Here is a 25,730-nt window from a genome sequence, read left to right as displayed (position 1 = left end):
ATATATATATATATATATATAATGTAGGATCATAAATATACAATCCCTACTCTCCTCTAAACAGACATGGTTATGAGAATCCAACAATACTTCACACAGTCAGTTCTGTAAATGCAGGTCATTGAGGTTTTAGAAGAGCAGTGATGCTGGTGTAATGCCTGTGACACCCAGCTGTTAATTCAGACTGACAACAGGCAGATATCTGAAAAACTAATGGCAGATGGGGCTTGAATCCTTGCTTCATGAAGATAAACTGGACCCCCTCGGGAAGGAAGTAGGATATGAGAAGAGAAGAAAGAGAGTAAAAACGTGTTTTCTTTTTGCAGTACAGTGAAACAACATTGTAGAGTTTATCTAAACAGGTGGAATACATTCTGGTTGACAAGGAAAATGTTGCCTCTGTTAGGCAAGCTGTGTTGGAAGTATAGGACGCAATCTGTTGGGCCCAGCTTTCTGCATTTGTATCATTAAAAGCAAAGAAAGTAATAAAGCATAATTATATATATTTTTTAAAAGCACTACTAATCCTTGAAACTAGAGAGAAAAGCCCCTCATCAAGCCCAGTTAAGTTAAAATAATAAGGACCCAGAGTATAAAACTTGTCAGTTTTAACTTTACTGTTGTTTAATTGTTTCCACTGTGAATCTTTTGCCTTCCAAATAAGTAATTTAGCATTAGATAAGGTTTTATGTCTGCCATGGACATAAGGGATTTTTTTACACTCTTGTGGAGGAGTGTGTGTGTGTGTGCTTGTGTTTCGTCTTTCAATCCAACTACAGGATCATGTCTGCCCTCTGAAGGCTACAACAGGAAACAACATCATTATTCATCATAATAGAATGGGGATTCATTCAGCAGAGGCAGCTGTGAACAGTTTACAATTAAATATAGGTTGAATCCAAAGGTAGATTTTGGTGACTAAATTAAGCATGCCGACAGCTGCCATTGCTGATTGTCTCTCATCATCAGAACTTTTCAAATACAAAAAGTCTGAAAGGATTGTAATAGCTTTCATTGGTCAGTGGTGAAAGGCAAAAAATGACAAAAATTAGTCATAGCACAAAAAACAAATAACCAATAGGAGCTGTCCTCTTGGTCCCAAATTTGGCAATACTAGCACATGACGTGTGTAACTCATCAACTTTGTCCCTACTGTTTATGTAAACACGTTACTCATACCCTCTTGACTGGGCTCTGTCCTGCTGAAGAGGAGGGTCACATATTGTCCTGGTGTTAAAGCAGAACAGGCATATACGCACAGAAAAAGGGGAAACATGTTTTTTACGACTCTGCTCTGTCTGCTGTTACTGTGGCCTGGCTTCGTCACTCTAATGAGTTCTCCATTGGACGAGGTAGGTGGAAAGCTGTAGTTGAACAGGAGCACTGCGGTTAGTGATTCTCCTGCTCTGGACTTCTGCAAAGTACATTGAACTCTTCAACTTTAAACTGTTTATCATCCTGTGGAAAGCCCACGACCTGCAGAGAGCAATAACTATGTTTTACTGGATGTACATGGTAGTCACTAAAACAGTTTTGTGTTTTCATTCTTGGGCCACAGATCTAAATTTTCTAAAGGACCTAAATTGTAATTGTTTGTGTCCTCTTTAAGCTTTTTCACCACTCCTCTAGTAAAAGACAAATATTTTCCTCTCCTGGTTCGTCTCCTAGTGCCTCAGGTATGTCTTTGTATGGCTAAACTTTAAAAACAGTTTGAAGAACATAATGTACATACACATAATGTACATAATGCAATGATAACTATCTTTCTGTGATGGTGTAATTAGGTGTGATATGTACAGTAAAACACCTATATAAACACACATATTATAGGAACTATGCAGAGAAGCAGATTACTGGTGTGTGGTTGTACTGTGTCTTCTCCATGTTCACAGTGAATGGGCGACTCCGTCGGTCCGCTCTGATGCCTGATATCACACATCTAGAACTGCTGGTCGTGGTAGGGCATGATGTCCAGCAGGTCCACAAGCAGGATACAGAACGATACATCCTCACCAACCTCAACATTGTAAGTCAAAGAACAACAGCCGGCGTTCTGTTGATTGGCATTTGTGTGCCTCAAAATTGTAGTGGAACCAGGGATGGAAAGAGTACGATATTATTTTGCACAAGTACAAGTAAATTACTTGGACCTACAAAGAATGTAATTAGGCTACAAAATAATGTACATTTGTCAACCATTACACATCACAACACATAGCTCTCATGTCCAAACGAGTGATAAATCTTTTCTATGTACTATCACTCTGCAGCCTATGCACACAAATAATGACCAATCATAAAACCAACGTACTGAGTGTAACATTACCAGAATGAACCAGAAAATAGACAAAACTAGGACAATTAGACTAAGATTAAATAGGTTATGGACACCACGGCAGGTGCAACAAGCATTATTAGGCTACATACGGACATTAAAAAGATGCTACTCATTATAAAATTAACAGCAGAAGAAAACATCATCAAAGCAGACAAACTAGAGATGTATAAGCAGTGAAAACTCTAAAGTTTTCACCTGAGTTCAGTGTTACCTCTCTGGAGCATTTCCCTCCTGCAGCCACAGACACAACAGCAGCTTCAACTCAGCTGCAGCTGCTGATTTATCTCCTTTCTTTTGTTCCATTCTCACAAAGTTTATCACAACCTTTTTGCGTGACTTGTTTTTACGGAGGCGACTTGAAATGTAGTGAAGTAAAAAACATAAGAAAAAAGTACTTAAAGCTTTAGTGCGTAACTTTTTGATATTATTAAACATCCAATACATTCAAGCCGTTGCCAAATTAGTTGATAACAATTGGCTCCACAAAACTCTCTCTGTATTTCTCAGTATGGCTATGTTCAGAAGATTGTGTCGCCCCGTGACTTTCCCGTGCAGAAGCTCGAGTGAAGATAATGACCTTTTATGAAAAGTCTGTCATGTTTCACACAAACATGACACAGAGCTGGATTAAAATTGGCAAAGTATCACCTTAAGTGAAAATATTAGTTTTCAAGAAATACTTACAAGTACAAAAAAACGACTTTGTTACAGCAATGAGAGTAAATGTAATTTGTTATTTCCACCCCTAAGTTGAACATACTAAAACTATTTACAGCACCAGAAGGCTGAAATAAAGTGTAATAAATATATAATGAAGACAATTAAAAAGCAACACAAGTTAGAGAGAAAAATCTGTTGTATGTTGACATAACCAGATGTATAGAGTGCCCTGCAATACTATAGTCCCATTACACTCTGAACATCCTGAAATATATTCTTCCAACCCATATTCTAATTTCCACCCAGGCCTCAGAGCTGTTGAGAGACATGGCCCTGGGCGCCAACATGAGGGTGCACCTGGTCCGCATGACTATCCTCTCAGAGCCCGAGGTAAGTGGCTCCTTGTTTTAAGTTCAATGTAAAACGAAGTTCACTTAATGAGCAGATTTTAGAAGTAGTATTGGTACAGTCATTCAAAATCCCCATAGCTCTTGTGAATTTATTGTTCTTGTGTATTTTAAACATTCATACATGCTAAGCTAATGCTGTTAGAGTGACTTTCAGTGGGAGCAATGGTAGAATAAGCTTACATTCAGTTTCTCCATGTTTCATTATCAATGCCTTACTTTTGCCACTGTGGTCACTCTTCTAGCCAGAGATTCAAATGTCACCCAACATTACCTCCTCTCTCAGAAGTGTGTGTGACTGGGGCAGAAGGATAAACCCCTTAAATGATACAGACCCACTTTACGCTGATCTTCTGTTATACATAACAAGGTGTGTAAATGAACCTGGCTGTATTGTAAGAGTTGTTAAATGTTTTCTTAGTATTTAATGAATTAACATACCATTTTACGATATGTCTACTATCACAAACAGGTATGACCTGGTGTTGCCTGATGGGAACAACCAGGTGAGGGGTGTAGCACAGCTGGGTGGGGCTTGCTCCAGTGAATGGAGCTGTGTGATCACAGAGGACACAGGCTTTGACCTGGGGATCACCATTACGCATGAGATTGGCCACAGGTAAAAACAAAATAAATAGGCACAGACATCAGTCAACAGTGAATATTCATTAAGTATATATGTTTACATTGCAGCTTATAACCTTATATGGTAACACTTTATTTTATAGGTCTGTCATTTATGAATAATTTCCAAGAAGGTCCTTGAAATACCTATGTAATTTAGCACTAATTATAGAGAAAGTATAGACAGTTTTCAATTGGTAAACTTCAATTATTCAAATGAATTCCTGCCTTAACAGACATTTTAGACTGTTCACAGCAAGTCAGGTAAACACACAGACAAGCTTGTAATTAAACACAGATGGAGAATAAAATGTCAAATAATAGATATACAATGAAGGAATATTCACTTAATTCAAAATGAGCTTTTACTTGAAGGACATTCCTATTTTCCCTATAATTAACAACAATCGCTCATTCCTGGAAGGTTCTTATAAATTATAAGGAAACTACAGAGCCATAAAAAGACTATAGTGAATCACTTTGAGTCCTCCACTGTAGAACAGTAACAATACTGGACCCTGATTGGCAGACAGTTTTAATGAAGCAAATCACTGGAGTGGAGATTCTAAAGTTTCTAAAGTGGTATACGCACCTTAAGAGAAATTAATTTTTTTAAGTGTAAAATAAAGTATATTTAACATATTGTATGTTTAAATTACTTTCACCCAGTTTTGGAATCAAACATGACGGAGTAGGAAACACCTGCAGCAGGAGTGGGTTCATAATGGCCTCTGACGGAGGCTACAACAGTGTGGATCTGACCTGGTCTTCCTGCAGCAGACACGAGCTGCTCACATTCTTCAGGTGGGCCAGCCTATTCCGACCAGCTGTGCATTCATCACTTTCATCATACTGTGAAATAATCTCTATAATGCTCAATCAGCAGAGAAATGCACAGAGCCTGTATTCTGAAATGGTGCCTTTAAACGGGCCATGAGGACTTCCGTACGGTTGTAATGTTGCTAATGTAATATACAGTGGCGTTACAGTCATTCCCCGACTGCATTGACCATGCAGAGACGCAGAGCAGACTGGGGTTTTTCAAGTAGTAGGTATTAGTAGTAGTAGTAGTAGTAGTAGGGTGCTTAAAGACACAGGGACTAAAATGGAGTGTTTCAGACAACGGATTAATACAGATATATTCAGAAAGACAGTATGAGAAAATGTGTTTTTTAACAATAAAGCATGTAAACATGTTCTATTATAACCCCAACATTCATTAAAACCTTAATACATCTTACAGTAAGTATAACTATCAGTGGGATTTACCCTAAGTAGTTTACACATGTGAAATAAAATCGGCTGTAGTCTGGCCTGGAAAATAAGATGTCTCATGTTCCCAGTGAAGGGAAAGCTGAATGTGTAAAGGACCTGCCTGCACTGGGAGGCTCGCTACAAGACTGGAAGCCTGGCCTATACTATGGAGTTGATGACCAGTGCCGTATAGCTTTTGGTAGCACTGCAAGAGCATGCTCTTTCACCAATCCTGACCTGGTAAGTCCCCTGTAATAGCAGCTTGATACCACCAGGTGGCATATCACATAAAACATCCCACTTCTTTTAGTCATGTTTGTAATATTGGTCTGCTTTTCCATCAGCCAGCTTGTCGTGTCCTGTCGTGTCACATTGACCCAGATGATAACAGCTCGTGTAAACGTCTCCTGGTCCCACTGCTGGACGGGACAGAGTGTGCACCTCATCAGGTAGCCTACTGCTACCATCAGATTGTCATTTTGGTGCAGTCATTCTTCCATTGAACTGAGTGTTACTCAATAAAAGGAGGCCGTGGCATGTTTCTTCATGAGGTGCATTCCTCCCTCCCAGTGGTGTCTGAAGGGGCGTTGTGTGTCTGCAGATGAGTTCAGCTCCTCTGTGGTGGTGCATGGCTCCTGGTCCAACTGGTCTGAGTTCTGCCCCTGTTCACGGACATGTGGTGGGGGAGTCACTCACCGTACACGGAAATGCAATAACCCAAGGTAACAAATGTGACGCAAGCACCAATCATAGTAAGTGCTGAAGATCCTGTAAATGGAGCGAGGCCTGCGACCTAGTTCAGGCAGTCAACTTGAGCGGCACCTCTGTACACACATGTGACATGCCTAATTCTCCGTATCATTCACCTAACACACCCCCTCAATGTGGCAGTCTATTTAAGCTGCACATTTCCCCATCTCTGCCTTATCAATGTTGCTTCTGGCTTGCACCTGTATCACTGCCTGCGTTCAGCCCCACCACCACCCCAGCATCCACCTGCAGGCTCCGGCCAGTATCTCCTGTAAACCCAAACTGCAGGGAGCGATGAGGTCGGAGTCTGGACGCCTAACACAATGTTCTGCTGTTATAATAACAATTTTAAACATTTGTCTGACTGAACTGTACTTTATATATGTGATAAGGCTGTCCCTTAGTGTACTGTACATGACTTGTTACCATAACATTTTTTCATGTCTAATTTTTCAGACCTGCTTTTGGAGGGAATGATTGTGAGGGCCCGGACATTGAAGCTGAACTTTGTCACCAGCAGGTAAGTTCTTATACTGTTTACATTGGGCCTCCATACAGTACAGTAGGTCAATAATATTTACTCAGTGGATCAATGTACCCAGAATCATCCAACTTCTTTTTGTCAGTGGTGAAATGTGAGATATCCAATTCACTGAATTGTTGTACTTAAGTACATATTTGAGGTACTTGTACTTTACTTGAGTATTCACATTTTATATAACTTACTACTTCTACTCCACTACATCTCATAGATAAATATTGTACTTTGTACCACAGCATTTGTCTATAAGCTTTAGTTAATTTTCAGATGACAGATTTTCATCCCCTTCTTGTCCAGTAAAAAAAAAATGTATCTCCAGATGTAGTGATTTTAAATCTGTGTGATAAACAGAAGGATGAAGTGTCCCTCATGTGTTGAGAAATTTATCCTGCTTCTTAAGCTTAATCAAGCCTTCCAAAGCCTCTTGGATCAGCAAAAAATGCGTAGTCACAGTGCTTTTTTGACACCATGAAAAGTTTACTTTTTAGAGATACATGATTCTAATATGAAAATATGATGATGATGATATGATGCATTGCTGTAGATTAAACGACTTAACAGTATTTTATGAGTTAAAATCAGCACAACCTTAAACATCTAAAGCAGTAAAATTCAACATATACAGTAATGCAGCAGGATTATCAATCCAGACAGATCAGATATAATAGTAAAACTGACAGTGAACATTTTACTGCACAATTGAAACTTTTACTTTTGATACTTTATGTACATTTAGCTAATAATACTTACAGTAAGGTTTTGAATGCAAGACATTTACTTGTAGTGAAGTATTTCCCCAGTGTGGCATTAACACTTTCACTGAACTAACGTATCGTCTTCCACCACTGCTTTTTAAGGATCTTTTGGTGGCAGTTTGCAGACTGTGCTCCCATAACAAGCCCCCAAAACCAGAAGCATTGACGGTTTTGACATGAAACAACGTAGACAATAAGGGGCAAAGAATTTATTGAGCCTGGGGCAAAGGGAGCCTTGAATGTCTCTATAGGGGTTTGGGGCTGAATGTGCAAACAGAAACCATCATCCGGCCAGAAAAGTGAAAAACATAAAAAAGAATTCCTGTTTTTTTTTTTCTTACCACACATGTTGCAGCCATGTGAGCACACCCAGCTGGATTTCATAGCAGAGCAGTGTTCTCAAACAGACCTCCTCCCCCTCTACCTGCAACCAAACACTGCCTCCTTCTACACCTGGATCCCTGCTATAGGCTTTGCACAAGGTGGACCTAATTAAATTTTCTCATATGTAAAGGGACAAAACCTTTATCTCTAACACGTTTCTTTTTTTTATATCTTCTCGTCGTTACTAGGGGATGAGCAGTGCAGATATATGTGTGAGTCAAAAGGAGAAAACTTCCTAGTGAGCCGTGGCTCTCAGTTTGTGGATGGGACTCGCTGTGAGTCAGGCAGCCAGCCTCCCTTTGGCTCAACAGCTGCTTGTCTAAGAGGGAAATGCCAGGTAAAGAAGACTAAGTAGATGACAAAGCAAATACAGTCTCTCTCTTTTAGATTTTTTTTAACAGTCAGTTCTTACACCTTATTAAATGTACTATTTGTCTCTGATCAGCTGTTTGGCTGTGATGGTGTGCTGCACTCTGGGGAAGTGAGTGATGCGTGCGGGCTGTGTGGTGGAGATGGCTCATCCTGCAGTTTAATCTCTGACTCCTACACTGGTGGTCAGGCTAGAGGTAGTAGACAGCAGCATATGGCCTAGTTATTAAACCCATTTATAGATGTAATTGACTGATTAATTAGCAAAAAGAATCAATAGATTAATTTGTATTTATAGTTTCAGCCCTGATTGCTGGATAATCTTCTATAAGTTATGATTCATTCTCTCTGTTTCAGAGTACACCACCTTCCTCTCTCTGCCAGTGAATGCCACACAGGTCCATATTGTCAACAGGACACCTCTGTTCACTCACATGGGTGAGGGTTGTCACTTTATTAAAGATTTACGTTTCTACAACAGAGTTAACAGGAACTAAAATCTCGAGTTGTTTTTGACATTTGTATCTGCAGCTGTAATGGTTGGGGGTCGGTACATTGTGTCTGGGACGGGAAGCATGGCACTGAATACAACCCACCCCTCCCCACTGGATGATTACCGCCTTGAGTACCGCCTCCACCTGACCCCTGACCTTTTGCCTGAGATGGAGGAGCTGCTGCTGCCAGGACCGCTGTCACAAGAGATAAACGTACAGGTCAGGAGAGAAAAATGTAATTTTTTGGGGAAAATTATTGATTGTATTTAAGAGTTAGACTTTATCCAACATTTGAAAACTGAAAAATTTAGCTTTTCACACATTACATTTTTACACAACATTAAGAAGAAATACTCAGCAGAAATCAAACGGGAAGTACTATCTGACTTTTAATAATTATTATTCTGTTTGCAGGTGTATCGCAAATATGGAAAAGAATACGGAGAGAAAACTAATCCAAACATTAGCTACCAGTTCTATGTACCTACCAGAAATAGAGAGTTGACAGACATTACACCTAAAGGTGAATGGGCTGTCCACACAACACCCTGCTCTGTCTCCTGTGGATCAGGTAAGTAACTGTTAATCATGAGTCATATGGAAAAGCACAAAGAGTAAACACAGCCTAATATAATATAATCTATTGGATGGCAGACATCATTAAAAATGCACAGGCTGATTGTACATTAAAGTCTTAGCTCTTTTGTTTCAGGAGCCAATGGATTTTGCAAATAATAAAATAGGCATTTCTTTAATAATGTGCAGCAATATTGACCTTTTTGAGCAAGCTTTTATCCCAAACCTACAGTGTCTGTCTATTATAAAGACACTGCAGTGTTGAATATGCCAAATTCATGTAGTGGTTGTTCTGATCACACGTTTTCAAAAGTGAATGCCACCAAATGTCAACTGAACTGATTACTTAAATGATCCCACACAACACAACAAATGCAATAATTTGAAACATTTTGTGTTTCATGAATTAATGTGTTCTTTCTACACATAATGACTTTTTAACAGGTGTACAGAAACATGTATATGTCTGTGTGGATGCAGATACCAACAACCATTTGGAGGTACACAATTGTGAAACAACTCCTCCCCCCGTACCACTTCACACAAGCTGTCAGCTCTCACCCTGTCCCCCCAGGTTAGGTTCACACACAACACTGTTCCTCTCACATACACATGCAGCTCAACACAAATTGTTATACATGAATAATTAACTGTTTACAGGTGGGATACGGGGATGTTTGGACCTTGCAGTGCCTCATGTGGTGGAGGAGAGAGAGTGCGTTCTGTAAGATGTGTTCAGAAACATGGAGCCGATGTGGAAAAAATTCCAGATTCTAAATGCCCACCTGATACAGCTCCAAATACTGTTGAAAAATGTAACCTGCAACAGTGTCCAGCCAGGTATAAAGTCTACACTGTACTTTTGAGCATTAGGTGCCTGGTTATTTATTATTTACCAAAGGTGAATGGGTCAAATAACTTCCTCTGGCCACAGAATATGCAGGAGTTCATGTGTTAGGAGTTAAAAAAATATAATAATGTGAAACCCACTTTTGTGTTCACAGATGGCGTGTGTCCGAGCCAGGAGAGTGTTCAGCAGTGTGCGGGCCAGGAGAAGCAAAACGCATCGTGTCATGTGTCCGGCCCGAAGATGGTCAGGATGTTGAAGTGGATCAAAGCTTTTGTTCTTTGCAGATTGAACCACCTGATTCTGTGTCCTGTGTGGTAGATGTTTGTCCCATTGGATGGGAATCTAAGGGAGAGGTAAAGTAAAAAAAAAACTAAAATCTCACTCTTGTTTGAAAATGTGAAGCATCTCTAAACATTGTCTTTCTTTTTCGTCAGTTAATAATTAAATGATATCTTTCCATACACATTCAATCAGATAGTCTTCATACAATAGTTTTACAGTAAAATAATAAAAATACATCCAAGAACAACAAAACACACAAAGAACATGTAATACAAAATAAAAAAAACTTAAACAACTAAATCAAAGACAGTCAAAATAATTTACCCTTAAAGGTCCAAACTGTGGCTTCTTCTTCGCCCAGAAAAAGAAAAAGGATATTGAAAAGAACACAAGGCCGTTTTTTTGAGGCGTGAACGCCACCATAGCTGTAATATGTACTATGTAAATTTCCCTTTGCCATTGTTTAAACTAGCTATTAAGTATTCAAAGGAAGCAGTCTCTGTCATAAGTTTAATCTATTCTGTGAGTTTGTTCTGTGGCTTGTTTGCATTCTTCCAATTGAGCAGCAATACAGCCTGCCATCACAAGTCCAAACTGTTTTTTGGTGACAACATTGTCTTTCTTGACCAGGAACAGCCCTTGCTAAAGTCTGGTGTTTCGCCACGCTCTAAACAGGCCCCTGTGTATGTCTGGAGTCCTGTTGTCAGCCAGTGCTCTAAGACCTGTGGCAACGGTAAGTGAAACTAATACCCACCATCACTCAGAAACAACAAGTCCTCATCAGACAAGGTCAAAACAAAGCCTGATGCTTATGTAGGAACCCTGCAGGTGTGGTTCTCCTGTGTGGACCACCAGACCAGACTGAGGGTGACTGACGTCCACTGTGATGCTTCTACCAAACCTCCTCCACAGTCTGAGGCGTGCAACACATCTCCCTGCCCCGCCACGTGAGACCCCAAGCTTGACATGCATATAACACACAGTGTTAATGTCAGTATGTGTCAGCTTGTAGCCAGACCTTCAACTCTGTGTGTGTTGCCGTTCTTAAACTATGTTCGCTTTGGGGAACAACAACCAGAACCTCTGAGCTAGCAAGCTACATGCTAAAAATGGCTCGTTTTGAAGAAAACTTAGATTGGGCATTAAGGCAGGTCTGCTTGGTTCTTTAGGGAAGTGATTGTAAATATTTACAAAGAATATGTTTGCAGCATTTACTATCTAACTGGGACATTTTGGAAAATATTGGCAGGGATTTGGACAAAATACACACAAAAATGTAAAACGCAAATCAGGTTAAGTCAAATAAGTGAAATTACTGTACACATAACAACTTCATGTAATATTGTATGTGGCGTTTTCTGTTGCGGGATGCAAATGTTCCACCAAAACAAGTTCCTTCCCGAGACCATTTTGCAGAGCCACCGTGAGACACGGTGTGTCCAGAGCTTAGCGCCGCCCAAGACAATTCGGATTGATTCTCCCAGTGTTGAGTGATATGCAGGTACACGCAGTACTGTATACCCACTAAGAAATCTCCAGGATTTCCATATACCCACTTTAAATTGTGCAATGGTACGCAACAACATAGTTTTGTGACAGAACTTTTGCTTCAGATATACAGCATGTCTTCACAAGTACTGGGTTGAGTAATTTGACAGCACACTAAACTAACACTGCGGAACATGCAGAGAGACCTTTCTCATCTTTCATCAACCCGCACCTTGCTGAGCGGAGTGCGCATTGTGCACGTAGCGACCAGGTCCAAATACTCCGTCTACACTAATGCCATGTATCCTCCATTCACCTCACATTTAAGACAAATATAAGTGGCATATTTTATTTTGTTTGTTGATGTGAAAGACCCCCTACTGCTTTATATTGCATTATATTTTATTTGATATATTTTAGATGTCATTTGTATTTTTCTTCTCATAGCATAGGATGAATAAAGGTTTTCCCACCATAAATCGGTGCATAAAAGTGTAGCAGAATGCATTAAATGAAGTGTTTGACGCTATCCTAGAATGTAAGTGTGGTGTAACCAGTCCTTACTCCGCAGTGCTGTTGAGATAGGTCTGGCAATGCAAGACTACCATTTTAGAGAAAGAAATTATGCTGTTTGAAATAAGGTTTAAAAATTACATTAGCAAATGCTTTTTATAACAACCAGGTGGCGCTCTAAGCAAGGAGTCTGCAGTGTAACGTGTGGAGGAGGGGTGGCCAACCGGGTGCTGTACTGTGCCAGAGAAACAGAAGGGGAGGAGGAGGAGGAGGTGGTGGAGGATTCAGAGTGCAGTGACTTTCCCAAACCCAAAGCAGTGGTTTCATGTAACGATTACAGCTGCCCACCAAGGTGAATAACACACATCTAAAATTAAAATGTTGCAAAGATAAAAGTATTTAAATACCACTGTCATTCATCCAGGTGGAAGGTATTCAACACATTTCCCTGCTCAGCGTCCTGTGATTTGGGTGTAGCACAGAGGACTGTGTCTTGTGTCCAGTTCGTCTATGGCAAGGAGAGTTTGGTGCCGGAGGAAAGCTGCCACCCAGCTGTCAAACCAGCCACCAGAGTGCCCTGTCTAGTGCAGGTCTGCACCTTTAGATGGGAGGTGAAACCATGGAGCCAGGTACATTTCACAGGAGGCACATGGATTGGAAAATAAAGATTAGATTACATTCAAGATGACACTAGTTAGACATTAGTCTAACTTGTGACATTAGTAGTTGAACGTAAAGTCAATTTACAGAAAATTAATGGGAAACAATTTTGATAATCTATTAATCATTTCAATTAGTTTTCAGGCAGAAATGTAAACCATTCTCTGGTTCCGGCTATTGAAATGTAAATTTCTTTGTTTCAAATCAGTACAAACAGAATCGTTAGCTTTTGGACCCAAACAAACAATTGTAATTCCATTTTTCATTATATCTAGACATTTTATAGAGAAACAAGAATTGAACAAGGAAATTAATCCACATTGAAAATAATCAGTAGATAAGATAAATAATTAATAATAGAAAATAAAAACAAAGACACATTAGTGGGAAACGTTGTCATTACTCAACTTGTGTGGCTTGGGATAACTATCCCAAATATTGCCAACATCCCATTTTAAAGGACTGTGCCAGACTTTTCAAATCAATTTGCAATTAAACCGCATTACCATGTTTGCATGGAAATAATTAATAGCCATTTGCTGCTTTTATTTTATTTATTTTTTTAAATATGTACAGAAGCATTACAAAATGGTAAGCAAAAATGAAAATTGTACAACGCTTATTATTAAAGAGCAGTGGTATGGCCCTTTAAGAACATTTTCTTTCCGAGGACTCAGGACTCCTCTCCTTGTTGCCAGACATGCAACCCTATATTTACACATTATGTTTTTTTTTCTCTTCTTTGATGTGAATCCTGTTTATTTGGGATATCATGCCTATCCAGTGTTCAGTACCCTGTGGATACGGGATCCAGTCCAGAGCTGTGTCCTGCATAGGCCCCTCTAAGCATGAGCCCCTCAGCCCTCTGTTTTGTATGCACATGCCCAAACCCATCACCATCCAGGGCTGCTACATGGCTGGCTGCGGAGACGTGCTGCCCATCTCAGATGTCACCACTGCAGTTATGCCACAGCACCCATTGGACCATCCTTCTCCAAGTCCAACAGCGGCAATCACCATCCCACAGGCCACTTCAAAAACCAGCCCAACACCTAAACCCAGTTAGTACACATAAACTACCCTTTCTTAGTAAGAGCTAAAAGCAGCTGCAGGATCATCACAACAGTGTCTGTGTTTAACCAGGTTCATGTGGACAGCTACTCCTAATAGAATCAGGCACGGTGGATTTGAAAAACATGACCGGCCGCTGCACAGTATCCATAGGTCGACCACTAGATGAGGTCATTCATGTTAAAGTGGAATCTGGCTCCTTGAACTGCAGAAAAAGTAAGTTTTATCAAAAGGAGGATATTTCCTGTGTCGTAACTTGTGCAGCTAAACAAACTGCGTTCATGTGTTCCTACAGAGGACTATGTAGCATTTTTTGACCGACTGGCATTTGTCAAGAAGTGTGAGCAAGTAGCGGGAAGTGAACTGACCACCAGAACCAACGTCCTGCTGGTGCGTCAAAATCTTCTCACCCCAGGGAATGGGGTTGTGTTCACCTACACTTCACAGAAAAACACAAAAAAGAGCCACCATCAGGGTAAGAAATATTTGTGTGGTCTGCACGTGCAGAGCCTGGGTGGCATGATGGATTTTTTAGTTTTTCTGCAATCCAAAAGGCGGACTTTTCCTATAGCTCAGAAGATTGAATGATGATTTGTGAAAGAGGCTTTCCTTGCTTTTTGGAATAGATGCAATAGTGAATTGAGCTCAATGTTTGAGCTTATTGCAACATAAAGGTTCATCTAAAGAGATGTACGCAATATTGTGAACACTTGCACAGTCTAATGCAATACAATGTAAAAGCCCTGCAATAAACACTCAAGCCAAAAGTATAGCTAAGCTTGAACATATTCTTTCCTTGTGATTGCCAGAGTGGCGTTGCTATAGCTACACCAGTTTATGTTGTTGTGTTGGATTGTACTGTTCTTTTATTTCATCTTCCATATACATTTGGAGGTGACAACATTTTAGCACTTTTAACTGCCTAAAGAAATGACTAAAGTGGGGCGCCAGGATAACTCACCTGATACAGAGGCTCAGTTCTTGCTTTAGGTTCAATAACGACCTGCGGCCTATTGCTGAAAGGTATTCCCCCTCTCTGTATCTGTATTCAGCTGTCCTGTCTAATAAAGGCCTAAAATTCCCAAAACATTTTAAAATAAATAAATAAATATGACTAAAGTTGAATCAGCACCTGACCCAATCTCACAAACTATTAACCATTTTGAGCTTCTCAAATGTAATAGTCACTGCCAGGTATTGGCTTGCATTCGACTGTGCAGGTGTTCATAGTATTTTGTTCAGATAAAATGTACCATGTCTTTGGCCCACAGATTGTGACATTCAGCTGTTTTCCCCAACTGGTGTCTTTGAGAATCCAAGAACGTCCAACACTAACCACACCTGTCGAGTCCTCATCAATGCCCCTCCCTTGGTGAAGATCAGAATCCAAGCGCTGCACATAGGATTAGTATTCAACTCCACTAACTCCCAGTCTACATACATCATGGTGCGGACAAGTTTTTTAACACTAGTTTCAATATGCTTTATAATTTTATAGGAAGAAAAGTGCAGCTGTAATAACTACTGCACTATATTGTCTTGTGTTTCTTGTTCAGATCCGGGACATGGACGTCTTAAAGACCAATGTGTTTAAAGGCCAACAGCTGTTTCAGTGGCACTCCTCTGGAAACATGGCTGAGATTGAATTTCATGGAGATTACCTGCATTCCAAAGGGAGCTTCAGAGCTGAATATTCCTTTATGCCTCTTCTATACTAAATATCTTCTAGAGTATAAATATACAATCTCGAGGAGGTTTGAAAGTTACGTTAAACATTTCTCTAGTTTATAATACTTAACATTTTTGTAACAGCCATTTACTTCTATTCTGTTGAGTAGAAAGACTTTACTGTAAAAAGATACTTTTGGTTTTCATTACTATGTGGCAATTAATTCTGACCCAAAATAAATAATAAACAAACCAAAGCATTCAAAATCTTTAAGCATCAAGCGAGGACAGTATCATTCTGAAGACTGCACCAGGGACATGTATAGTATAAATAAACATTTATGCTATACCAATTAGCAAATTATGTTATTTTAAAGTTTATATTTAGCACAATATATTAAATATAGACTTTACATCATAAAGAATCTCACACATTGCACTTCCCACAAAGCTTTGTTAACGGGTTTCTCCTCAGCTCCAGCACACTCAGTACATTGTGTGTCTCTGTCAGCGTGGCATTCTGCCAGCGACTCCGGCACCGGTTCAGTTGCAGCTCCTGTACAGCCCAGTGGGACCCGAACGCCACGGCGGGCTCCTGTGTGGGATCACTGCTTGGCTGTAGCTGTGTCTTCCAGGAGAGCTCTCATGTCCAACAGAGCATCCTCTACAGCCTGGGCAAACTTGGCAGCGTGCGTCTCCTCACAGCTGTTGAAGGCCGTGATGGCGATGTTGATGTGCTCATCCATGGGATTGTAACACACTCCGTAGCCATCTGGCACCATTGGACCAAAGCACATCACACAGTCTGTCTTGGAGCCAACCTGGACGAGTCCGAAAGGAACGGGAGAGATGAGTGCAAGCAAACAAATACGACAACAAATAATCCTTTGCTCAGAAATAATAATAGACTGTTGATTTTCTTAGATACAAATATACCTGGCTGGTGGAGAGATTATAATGATGAGCCACAGCAAAAGAGGTATCCATGAATATCTCAGGCATGGAGGTCAACTCTTCAATACTCAGCAACCTTAGCCCGAGGAGGTGTCTGTCTATGGCTTGTCCATAGATTGCCTAAAAAAATTAAAAGTTGAATGTGTAGAACTGAGAATAATCAGATTGTGTTTAAAAAAAAAACTCCAGCTCTCACGTTGTACGTGTGCTCCTTATGTGTCTGAATGGCCCCCCGCAGCAGCGCCAGCCTCTCTACGTTCTGTTGGGAACAATTGCTGCTCTGTAAGACATCTTACATGCCTTAAACTGTACATTTATTAGTAGTGTATCAGTACCTGTTTAGCTGGGTCTTGCATTGCCTGGACGAATTTGAACGAGTCCATAGTAGTTGCACGGATTGCATCTGTTCGCCCATATTTGAACATTCGTAACGATGCGCTCTCGGAGGTTGCGCAGCACATATTATACATCCTGGGATTCATAAACAGCACACAGGATTTATCATGCGATACACTTATAATGTCCAGCATTTTTTTTTATTATGTGAAAACGTATTTCTTACCTGAAGTAGGCCAGTTGCAAAGCCATTTGGACGAAGGCATCTGGACTCAGCTTATGTTTCTTTGGCACATTTTTTCCAAAATGAGAAAACATAAGCACCTTCACATCTAAGTCATGCACCATCCTGATGAAACAAAGAAAGTGAGTCAGACAAAAAATGTCTGACAGCAAAGACCAGACAATAATAATCACAGTTGTTACTGCACTTTACTTACATGTTCATATTTTGTTTGGCTCTCTCAATGTCTCTCTTGATCTCAGGTGTAATGTTAAAGCGCAGTTTCAGAGGCATGGGCAGGGGAAACATGGGAGAGCGAACTATTTCAGTTCGCCGCCTGTTGCAAAAATATGGAACACACTCTATGCGTTTGAGTTCATTTTAAAATAGGGGGAAACACAACACCAAGAATGGACAGTAACTTACATGTATTTAACAACGAAATCAATGAGAAACACAATGGGTGGACCCTCGGCAGGTGCATGTTCATAAACTAGTCCACATGTACCGTCTTCACCAACGATGAACTGAGGATGATTAACAAACACATGTAAATTCTCAGACCATTTCCGCGGTACTGTTGATCATTGTCAATGGAACGTCATCTCCCTCAAACTCACCTGTATTGTCTTGTCAAACCAGCGGTTGCCGCTGTTCCAGCGAGCTCCTCCTCCATGCAGCATCTGGGCAGCCACGCGGCTCGGGTACAGCTCGTCTGACACCCGTGGCATCGGGGCGTCCAGACACACTGTGAAGATACTTTTCTGGATGGCACGGACTGACTCCTTATTTGTCTTATCTGAGGAGGAATAGAACTGATTTCAATCTGTTTACAAATAAAAACAGATTTTCTCTTAAATACTATATATTTCTCTTGATTCTTAAAGCTATGGTGCGCAACTATTTCATTAAAAAAAACTAAACCATGCACACAGAATAAAAATCCATTCCCACGGTTTTATCAACTGAATATAATAAAATATATAATAGCTTTTTAACTTTGCTCACGTTTTTATAAAACCGAGGGTACGGATTATGAATCCGTGCAAACAGTTTATAAAACCGAGTGTAACGGATTTTTATTCAATGCGGACGGTTTAGTTTTTTTTTCCTCAGCTGACCCCTGGGGGGCTCCCTACATAAGTGTGAATGTCTATTACATTCAAGCCTATCAATACCAAAAAACTCTCTCTGTATTTCTCAGTATGGCTATGTTTACAAAATGGTGTAGTCTGGCGACTTTCACAAGCAGAAGCTCACCAAGAAAGGAAAACAGCAGCGTTCAGCTTTGGAGACAAAGTGGGGGAAATAAATTACAAGATAAATACTTCTTCTAAAGAGTCCATCATGTTTTTTTTTATTCCTAAGTATTCTCCTTGATTTGACAAGTTATACGCAACTATAGTTATACGCTACTACGCTACTAGAAACTGCATGGAGGAGGGGTGGGGGTGGTGTGCGATCACCGAAGGCTTGTATCATGTGGATGCGCAGACAAGTCTCGTTGTCATTACTTAGAATTCCCCATGGGGGCGATTGAAACCCTGCACTACAGCTTTAGGTTAGATTAATTCTAAATAGAGAATTGTCCATCTTTACGTTTTTGTCCTCGCTCTGCTCACCCTTGATGAGGTTGTTATAGGCTTTCCCCCAGGTGTTGCGGTGCTGTGATGTGAGGATGCCAATAGGCTCCTTGTTAGTCTGCAAGGATGAGTTCCAGATCTTCTCCAACTGCATGTAAATCTGGTCTTCTGTCAGCGGGGTGCCATCGCTGTGGTACACATCCAAGACAAAGAACTGTGGGGAAAGGTCGGATCTGGTTAATTCCGCCACAGATCCAAATATCCAAGTTTCTGTTTAATTGTTGAGAAGTGTAAGAAGGAGAAGAACAGCAGTGCCATCTAGGGTACCTGGAAGTTGTGGACCACAGTGATATGAGTGATAGGTATTTTCCCGAGGCTGTGATTCACAACAGTATCTCTCTTTGGACCAGGGATACGACAGGAGGACAGGATCTGGTAATACTGGTCCATGCACAGCGGCTTCTCACTCAGATACTCTATGGGCAGTGTATCCCTGTGACACAGCACCTTGCATTATACATTTGCAGTTTTAAAAACAAACTGAAAGGGAAATTGATAATGAGCTCTCTGTTCCGGGCAAACTCACGTGTCAATCATTTTTTTAAAGGCCAATACTCCTGCAATCAGTTTGGCAGCAAACCTGCACAGAAGACGTCATTGTGTCATAGACAAACATATTATCATTCTATCGTCTGTTTTGTATCAATGTTCTAAAGCCAGTGTGCATATGAGGGGTGCACAGACAACACAAGATTCAATTATCATATTACTTCACATAACAGATAAGACAAATTGTGAGCCTACTGTACACAACACACCTAAAACTTTAGCACTGGCTTAACTCCAGTATTTCTCTTTGGGGCCACCAAGTTCACTGCATATCCCATGGGTCACCGTAGTCCAAAACAGCCGAGCAATGCTATAAGGAGGCCAAAGGGCTTAAAATAGCCAGCATGTGGGTGGAACCTCCAGTTTCAAATGAGGTTGTTTATACTGCACTTCAACAACATGTAAATCACTTTAGGAAACAACCTCAGGAGTGGGCTTTTAGTTTTTAGTTTAGACAATTAAGGTATATAACTGATACTAAAGGTCCTATGATATGCTGCTTTTTGGATGCTTTTAGACCTTAGTGGTCCCCTAATACTGTATCTGAAGTCTCTTTCCCAAAATTCAACCTTGGTGCAGAATTACAGCAACTAGAGACAGTCACAAAATGAGCTTTCCTTAGGACATTCCATTTCTGTGTCTGTAGTTTAAAAAGCTATTGAGGATAAGAGAGGAGGGGCAAGGTGGAGGGTGGGGGGTGAGGCCTTGACCAACTGCCACTTTGCTCATTTGAAAGCCATGATGTCTCTCTCTTTCACATTAGAAGAGCTGGCACTTCTTTTTATGATTGTAGTAGGGATTTGTTTAGTAAGATAAACAGCTTTGTTACTGTGGTTTTATGGTGTTTGCTGGTTTTCTCACCTCATCTGTCCTTGACGATCGTGGAAGTGCATGCGAGGCAGGACCACCCCTGGGCTGGTGTACACCGCCAAGGGCATACGGCAGTCTAGATAGGCTGACTGCATCCACCATTCTGACAGCTACATAAAGCAGTAGTCACAAAGCAGGATATAATAATGCTTCCATATTTTCTCCATTGCTTATTTAGATTATAGTCATCTATACAAATTATACATACAAAATATAGATGTCTAATACACCAAAACATTCAGCTAAATACATCCGGGTATCTACCCAGTTGTCTGTCTTGCGTGCCCGTCGCTCCAGGCCTTTCTGCAGCCTTTCCCCAACACCACCATTGAGGAACTCCTGCACCAGCTGCCGGGTGTGTTCCAGCTCCTCCTCGCTGACGATGGGCTCCAGAGCAGCCAGGTATTGCTCAAACGTCTGCTTCAAGGGTGGCACAGGCAGCTTAGGTAAACCCTCCTGGTGGACCAGGGTCCTCTCTGGGATCTGTATTACTGATCTGACCAGGCGGCATGGCTTCACCAGGCCAGGCCGCAGCTGGAAAACATGGTCTTAATAAGCACAAAAACTTTTCTGCCATATGAAATCACACAGGCAAATATGTTACACTAGAAGGTCTAACACTAAGAAAGTGTCACAACTGCTCTTTGGTCAAATATTTTAAATGACTACATGGCAATACTAAAGGCACACTGCCTTGATATAAGTGAAAATGTTGAAGTGAAAATGTTTTTGTGTGGTAACAATCTAAGGCCAGGGACCTCTTAGCCGAAAGAGAGACCGAGTAGGGACCCCCTAGTGCATATATTATATAAAATTGAGTTGATATTAAACTAGGCCAAATAAATTGTAAATAAATGGTTATTATTTATATCACGTTTTAACATTAACGTTGAATCCTTAAGCTTAAAGATGCAGTAGGTAAGACTTATAAAACTAACTTTGTTAGGTTGTCTAACTGCGTGTCAATCACTGCTCATTCACATGTTTAATTCTCCCTTGTGGGAGGAGGGGCTCAGGAGACTGTTTGGGCTTTGGGGGGGGGGACACACACCCCCTAGGGGTCATGGACCCTCTCTGAACTATGGACTAACTAACTGGACTAAAGGTCTGACGGATGCTGCGTCACAAATAAAGGTGTCAACATGTTGTCGAATATCAAGTGCATGCAATCGAAGCCTTGCATAGGAAATGACTCAATAGTAGTTCAGTGTTGTGAACATTTCTGACAATATGCAAAGGTCTAGCCTATACTTTACAGTGAGGTGATTTAAACTGAAAATTGACACCAAATCAACTAAGCAAATCAGTCCTATTATTTGTTGGACCCACTTGTGTCAGCTCTACCAGCTTATAAATAGAATGTTGACACAGCTGAACTTCTGAAATGGTAGATAAAACAAACACACATGAAAGCAAGACCTGTGCCCTCATGTTGCTGGATACTAATATTAGGTCAGTATTAGACTAATAATAACATTTGAAAATAAATGTTGGTGATGCTCATAAATTAAGTAACTGTGGGAATACGAATGAATTATGTAATTTTAATAATTATTGACTATAATGGACATCATTTTCAGTTGTGCTAAGTGTTTGGTCAAACAATAAAGAACTTCCGGTAGACGCTTTCAAAATAAAATAAAATCCTATGACCACCGTGTGTTGCAGCGTTGTTGTGTTTTAGAGCAATTTAAACCACTACAAAAGAATATTAAGAGAAGGACAATACTGAATGTGGTTGCTCTGTAACCAATACAACTACAATTGTTGTGCTTGATGGATGTCCTTTTTGCAACATGCGCAGTAAAGCTAACGTTGTGCTATTAACGTTAGCTAGGCTAATGTAATGGTTATTATGCATAATGTCACAATGCAGGGTAAAGGACATTCCATAACAAATAGCGTATCCGACATTTTTACATCATACAGTGTTGAAGTAGGAGTTACGTTTTAACCTAAATACTGTCACATTGTTGCTGTCCTGTCCTGTGACCCACCCCTGTCACGCAGTTTCATGCCGTTAAGCAAAACGTAACTTTATTGCGTTAAGTAGGCCCTATACGCACTTAAAATACATGTAGACTGAAAAGCAATAGACTCACCACGGCTTTGACAAAAACACCCAACATCTTTTTAAACAGCCACGTTGAAGTCTTTGGACGTCCCGGGAATATATATGGGAAACCTTCGGGCAGTCATGTCTCAAGGACAAGCACCGTGCATTCTCTCTCAGCTATCCGCCCCCCTTCCACCGAGCAAAGACAAGCTGCGAGCTCTCCGTTAAAACTCCTGCTTATCCAAGTGGAGTTTGGTACATTCATTGGTAGGGCTACACTACACACTGCCGTTTAAAAATATATTTAACTCATCTTTCAGCAATAAAAAGCTGCCTCATTTGATGATCCTATTTATTTTATTTGAATAAATTAAAAAACCCCAGTGATCCGTAGAAAACCATATGCGCAAATCAATTGTTAGGCCTATTACCAAACCAATTTTTATTACTAGCCTATGTTATGGCAGCATCATCAATTATCTATGAAAATATCCCACACGACTGATAAAATAATAGCAATGGAAACAAATACAAGGTCACATGCACCATATACAGTAGATATAGCCTAAATCTATGACAAACCCACTCTTGAGCACACTTAACAATAGGCCTAGTGATATAATTCATCAAGAGTTGAAGTTGCGATTTAAAGCCAATACATCAGTGTTTTTAAATGGTGTCAGTTTTATTGATTAATAAAAGCAGGCCCTGATTTAAATAATACATTTAGGTACAGAATGATATGCTGCCTGATGCATGAGGCTGTACAGATCTTTACTGGCCACATGATGGAGCTCATCCAACATCCTTCCAGAGAAACAGTGTGAACTCATTTCTTCAGGAAATACAAACCAAAGACAGAGCCCAGTACCTCCAAATGAATCACCAGAAAATAAGGTTTAAATAAAAGGTACAATTAATGTATACTTTGATAAGAAATGTAATCAGTTGGCACGAGAAGTGTTACATGTGAAAAAGTTATCCGAATCAACAGGATTGCTCCATATAATGACATTTCATCAACATGTTTAAATAACAGAGGAGAGAGAGAATTGCAGTCATGGTTTATTTGAAAGCAATAAAATAAAACGATACATAAAAAAACAATCATACAAATCAAAATGCTTCGATTGCTCTGGTCCAACCGCTGCCTGTTAACAGGGTATGCTTTAAACAAATTGTCTGAGCGGCGAATATTTGCTCAAGGTCCGTCTGCTGCCAACTCACAAACTCAGATAGTCCACCTGAACCCAACACTGAGATCAGGTTGGAGATGTTTGTACTGTCCAACTGGTCCGAGTCTGAATGTAAATCATCATCAGTCCTCATCCTTTTAAACGGCACTGGTCCAAAGTCTGGCAAATAAAACTCTGGATCAACTATATGATAACTTGTGTCCATCTTTCGCTTCTTAGTGTAGCACTGCGTGCCCTGCGGCTGTTTTGACTGCGCGCAACAGTCTGAGTGAAAGTATCCATTCGTGACAGTAGTCACCACATGCGTGTCCAAGTCCAGGACAGTCTTTTGGTTGGCTTGCGCGTTTAGGATAGGTAACTCCCAGGATGATTTGTCCGCACAACTCCAACATCCAGCTTCCGAAACCATGAGGTCTGAGTCACTTGGTGAAAGCATTGCGCAGGCAGACGCGTCTTGGTGCGGCACCTCTGCAGGCTGGCCGTTGGGCTGGTGCGCTCCGCAGTGCCAAGTGTCCGACTCAACCCCAGTAAAGTTGCAGTAGAAGTCATCACCCAACTCCGTTAAGCTCCCAGTCAATTCGAAATAGTCTTGTCTTTCACGGACTGCAGATACATCCTCATAGTGATGCGTCCTCTGCGTCTGCGACAAGTTTTTGCTCATGTAAAACTGCCTAGCGTTTCTCAGAACGTACGTTACCAGTAAGTTCTTGTGGAGCTTGATGCCTCCTCTCTGCGTCCTGGAGCTTTGGATTTTCCTCAAAGAGATGGAGATCAGATTCTGTGCGTCAAATACACACTCCATCCTCACCCGGGCCACCCGTTCTTTCCTCTCAGTCTCTCAAAACGATTGTTTCTTCACTGAAGAAATCTGTAGGTCTTTAGTTGAGATTCCTACAGGATTCGTGTAGACTGTGTCCATAGCTCTCCATGTCTTCCCAGTAAGGGCATGGATTTGCAACTCTCATCTTTCCTTGGCACGCCCTCACGTAGACATTGTCCAATGGGAGGGAGGAGGTGCTTCTGTTATACGCAAATGTCACTACTAGCCTCATTCAGAATGCACGTAGGAGCGGGCATGCTGCATTTCACTAAATGTGTTCTGAGCTTTAAAAATCTCAGTGCGGACAAAATACATCACAAGTATTGTCTATGTAGGAAAAAAGAGAGTAGAATAGAATAGAAAAGGAGCAGTGGTAGCCTATAGAATAGAATAGTGTAGAATAGAAAAAGAGGAATGGGATAGAGTAGAACCTAGTTAGTAATTACAATAAAATACAATGCTACTACATTAGAATAATATAATAGCCTATAATATCCTAAATAATATAAAATAACATAGGCTACTAGAGAGTAATATAATATAATTTGGTATAGAGGAACTGAATTGAATATTAGAAAGTAATAGAACACATCTAGAGTAGTAATCAAGTTGGAGTACAATAAAACAACCTAGAAAGAAAGTAGTAGAATAAAGTAGAATGTAGTAGTAAGTAATTCCAATAGAATGGAATAGAGAGTTAAAGAATATAGTAGATTAAAGCAGTTAGTAATTACAATAGAATAGAGTGGACTAGAGTAGAAAGTGTTAGCATAGAGACGGCAGTGAGTAATTACAATGAAAAAATATATACAGAGTGACAGAATAAAAAATCCCTGAGAGTAACAGAATATAATAAAACACACTAGAATATAATTCTAGTATGAAAAGAAAAGAATAAACTAGAGAGTTAGTGCATATAGATAGAAAAAAAAAATGTTAGTACTCAGAGTCAGGAATAGAAAGGATTTGTTGCCAAGTTAGTAACACTTACAAGGAATTTGCCTTGGTGGTTGGTGCATACATAAAAACACAAACAAATGTTAAAATGAAATATAATATAATATGGCGAAGAGTAACCGAATGGAACATATTGAAGAGTTATAGAACATATTAAAAATAAGAATAGATTATATAGTAGAGAGTAGTGGAATATAATAAAGAATACTGTATATTAGAGTAGAAGAAAGAATAGAAGATAGTAGTTAGTACTTAAAGGAACATGCTGACTCAATGGGACTTTAGTTTATTCACTGTTACCCCAGAATTATGCAAGTCGATACATACCCTTCTCATCTCCGTGCACGCTGTAACTCTGTCTGACGCCCACAGCATTAGCTTAGCCTAGCAGAGATCCTGTAGGTAACTGGTTCCAACTAGCTACTGCTCCCAATAAGTGACA

The 25,730-nt window shown here is 40.3% G+C and overlaps 3 protein-coding genes and 1 long non-coding RNA gene across 5 annotated transcripts in view; 2 read left to right on the top strand and 2 right to left on the bottom strand.

The window, feature by feature from the left end:
- Window positions 1-1,141: 1,141 nt before the first annotated feature.
- Window positions 1,142-16,032, top strand: LOC116689894 (A disintegrin and metalloproteinase with thrombospondin motifs 13). Of its 2 annotated transcripts, none has more exons than XM_032516560.1 (29): window positions 1,142-1,352; window positions 1,610-1,676; window positions 1,893-2,026; window positions 3,305-3,388; window positions 3,651-3,775; window positions 3,878-4,024; window positions 4,699-4,833; window positions 5,373-5,523; window positions 5,628-5,732; window positions 5,854-6,005; window positions 6,490-6,553; window positions 7,685-7,811; window positions 7,902-8,050; window positions 8,159-8,279; window positions 8,440-8,520; window positions 8,614-8,795; window positions 8,991-9,147; window positions 9,633-9,726; window positions 9,813-9,992; window positions 10,157-10,355; window positions 10,915-11,017; window positions 11,102-11,231; window positions 12,455-12,637; window positions 12,710-12,914; window positions 13,730-14,006; window positions 14,089-14,232; window positions 14,312-14,491; window positions 15,288-15,463; window positions 15,573-16,032. In XM_032516560.1, the coding sequence occupies exons 1-29, from the start codon at window positions 1,275-1,277 to the stop codon at window positions 15,732-15,734; spliced, it is 4,092 nt and encodes a 1,363-aa protein (XP_032372451.1). In that variant the 5' UTR covers window positions 1,142-1,274; the 3' UTR covers window positions 15,735-16,032. The 2 variants fall into 2 exon arrangements, with proteins under 2 accessions (XP_032372451.1, XP_032372450.1); XM_032516559.1 differs by having other exon boundaries at window positions 1,143-1,352; window positions 9,597-9,726.
- LOC116689925 (carnitine O-acetyltransferase) lies at window positions 15,941-22,582 on the bottom strand. The gene is made up of 14 exons (XM_032516625.1): window positions 22,362-22,582; window positions 20,524-20,793; window positions 20,251-20,369; window positions 19,367-19,420; window positions 19,108-19,273; window positions 18,820-18,994; window positions 17,818-17,996; window positions 17,624-17,724; window positions 17,415-17,534; window positions 17,201-17,323; window positions 16,974-17,109; window positions 16,835-16,897; window positions 16,621-16,758; window positions 15,941-16,505 (listed from the first exon to the last, which is right to left on the bottom strand). Exons 1-14 carry the CDS (start codon window positions 22,386-22,388, stop codon window positions 16,290-16,292), a joined length of 1,887 nt encoding a protein of 628 aa, XP_032372516.1. The 5' UTR covers window positions 22,389-22,582; the 3' UTR covers window positions 15,941-16,289.
- Window positions 22,583-22,981: 399 nt separating this feature from the next.
- LOC116689969 (immediate early response gene 5-like protein) lies at window positions 22,982-24,486 on the bottom strand. Its single transcript, XM_032516714.1, has one exon. It carries the CDS (start codon window positions 24,311-24,313, stop codon window positions 23,432-23,434), a length of 882 nt encoding a protein of 293 aa, XP_032372605.1. The 5' UTR covers window positions 24,314-24,486; the 3' UTR covers window positions 22,982-23,431.
- A 410-nt stretch (window positions 24,487-24,896) lies between these two features.
- Window positions 24,897-25,730, top strand: part of LOC116690017 (uncharacterized) — a 23,115-nt gene continuing 22,281 nt past the window's right edge. The window contains exon 1 of the long non-coding RNA XR_004332139.1: window positions 24,897-24,909. This is a non-coding gene — a long non-coding RNA (uncharacterized LOC116690017). The remainder of the gene's footprint in view (window positions 24,910-25,730) is intronic.

The sequence above is a fragment of the Etheostoma spectabile genome, chromosome 5 (genome assembly GCF_008692095.1).
Source record: "Etheostoma spectabile isolate EspeVRDwgs_2016 chromosome 5, UIUC_Espe_1.0, whole genome shotgun sequence".
Taxonomy (NCBI): domain Eukaryota; kingdom Metazoa; phylum Chordata; class Actinopteri; order Perciformes; family Percidae; genus Etheostoma; species Etheostoma spectabile.
The sequence above is the reverse complement of the archived record's forward strand: the minus strand, read 5'-3'. Positions and strand labels throughout refer to the sequence as shown.

Excerpts from the sequence above, each read along its gene's own strand:
- LOC116689894 (XM_032516559.1), top strand. The coding sequence starts at position 1,275 with ATGTTTTTTACGACTCTGCTCTGTCTGCTGTTACTGTGGCCTGGCTTC. Across the intron at positions 5,733-5,853 it reads CAGAGTGTGCACCTCATCAG|TGGTGTCTGAAGGGGCGTTG; the intron begins GTAGCCTACTGC and ends CCTCCCTCCCAG. Across the intron at positions 9,993-10,156 it reads CTGCAACAGTGTCCAGCCAG|ATGGCGTGTGTCCGAGCCAG; the intron begins GTATAAAGTCTA and ends TTGTGTTCACAG.
- LOC116689925 (XM_032516625.1), bottom strand. The coding sequence starts at position 22,388 with ATGTTGGGTGTTTTTGTCAAAGCCGTG. Across the intron at positions 17,535-17,623 it reads GATTTCGTTGTTAAATACAT|GCGGCGAACTGAAATAGTTC; the intron begins GTAAGTTACTGT and ends TTTTTGCAACAG. Across the intron at positions 16,898-16,973 it reads TGCAAGACCCAGCTAAACAG|AACGTAGAGAGGCTGGCGCT; the intron begins GTACTGATACAC and ends TGTTCCCAACAG.
- LOC116689969 (XM_032516714.1), bottom strand. The coding sequence starts at position 24,313 with ATGGAGTGTGTATTTGACGCACAGAATCTGATCTCCATCTCTTTGAGG.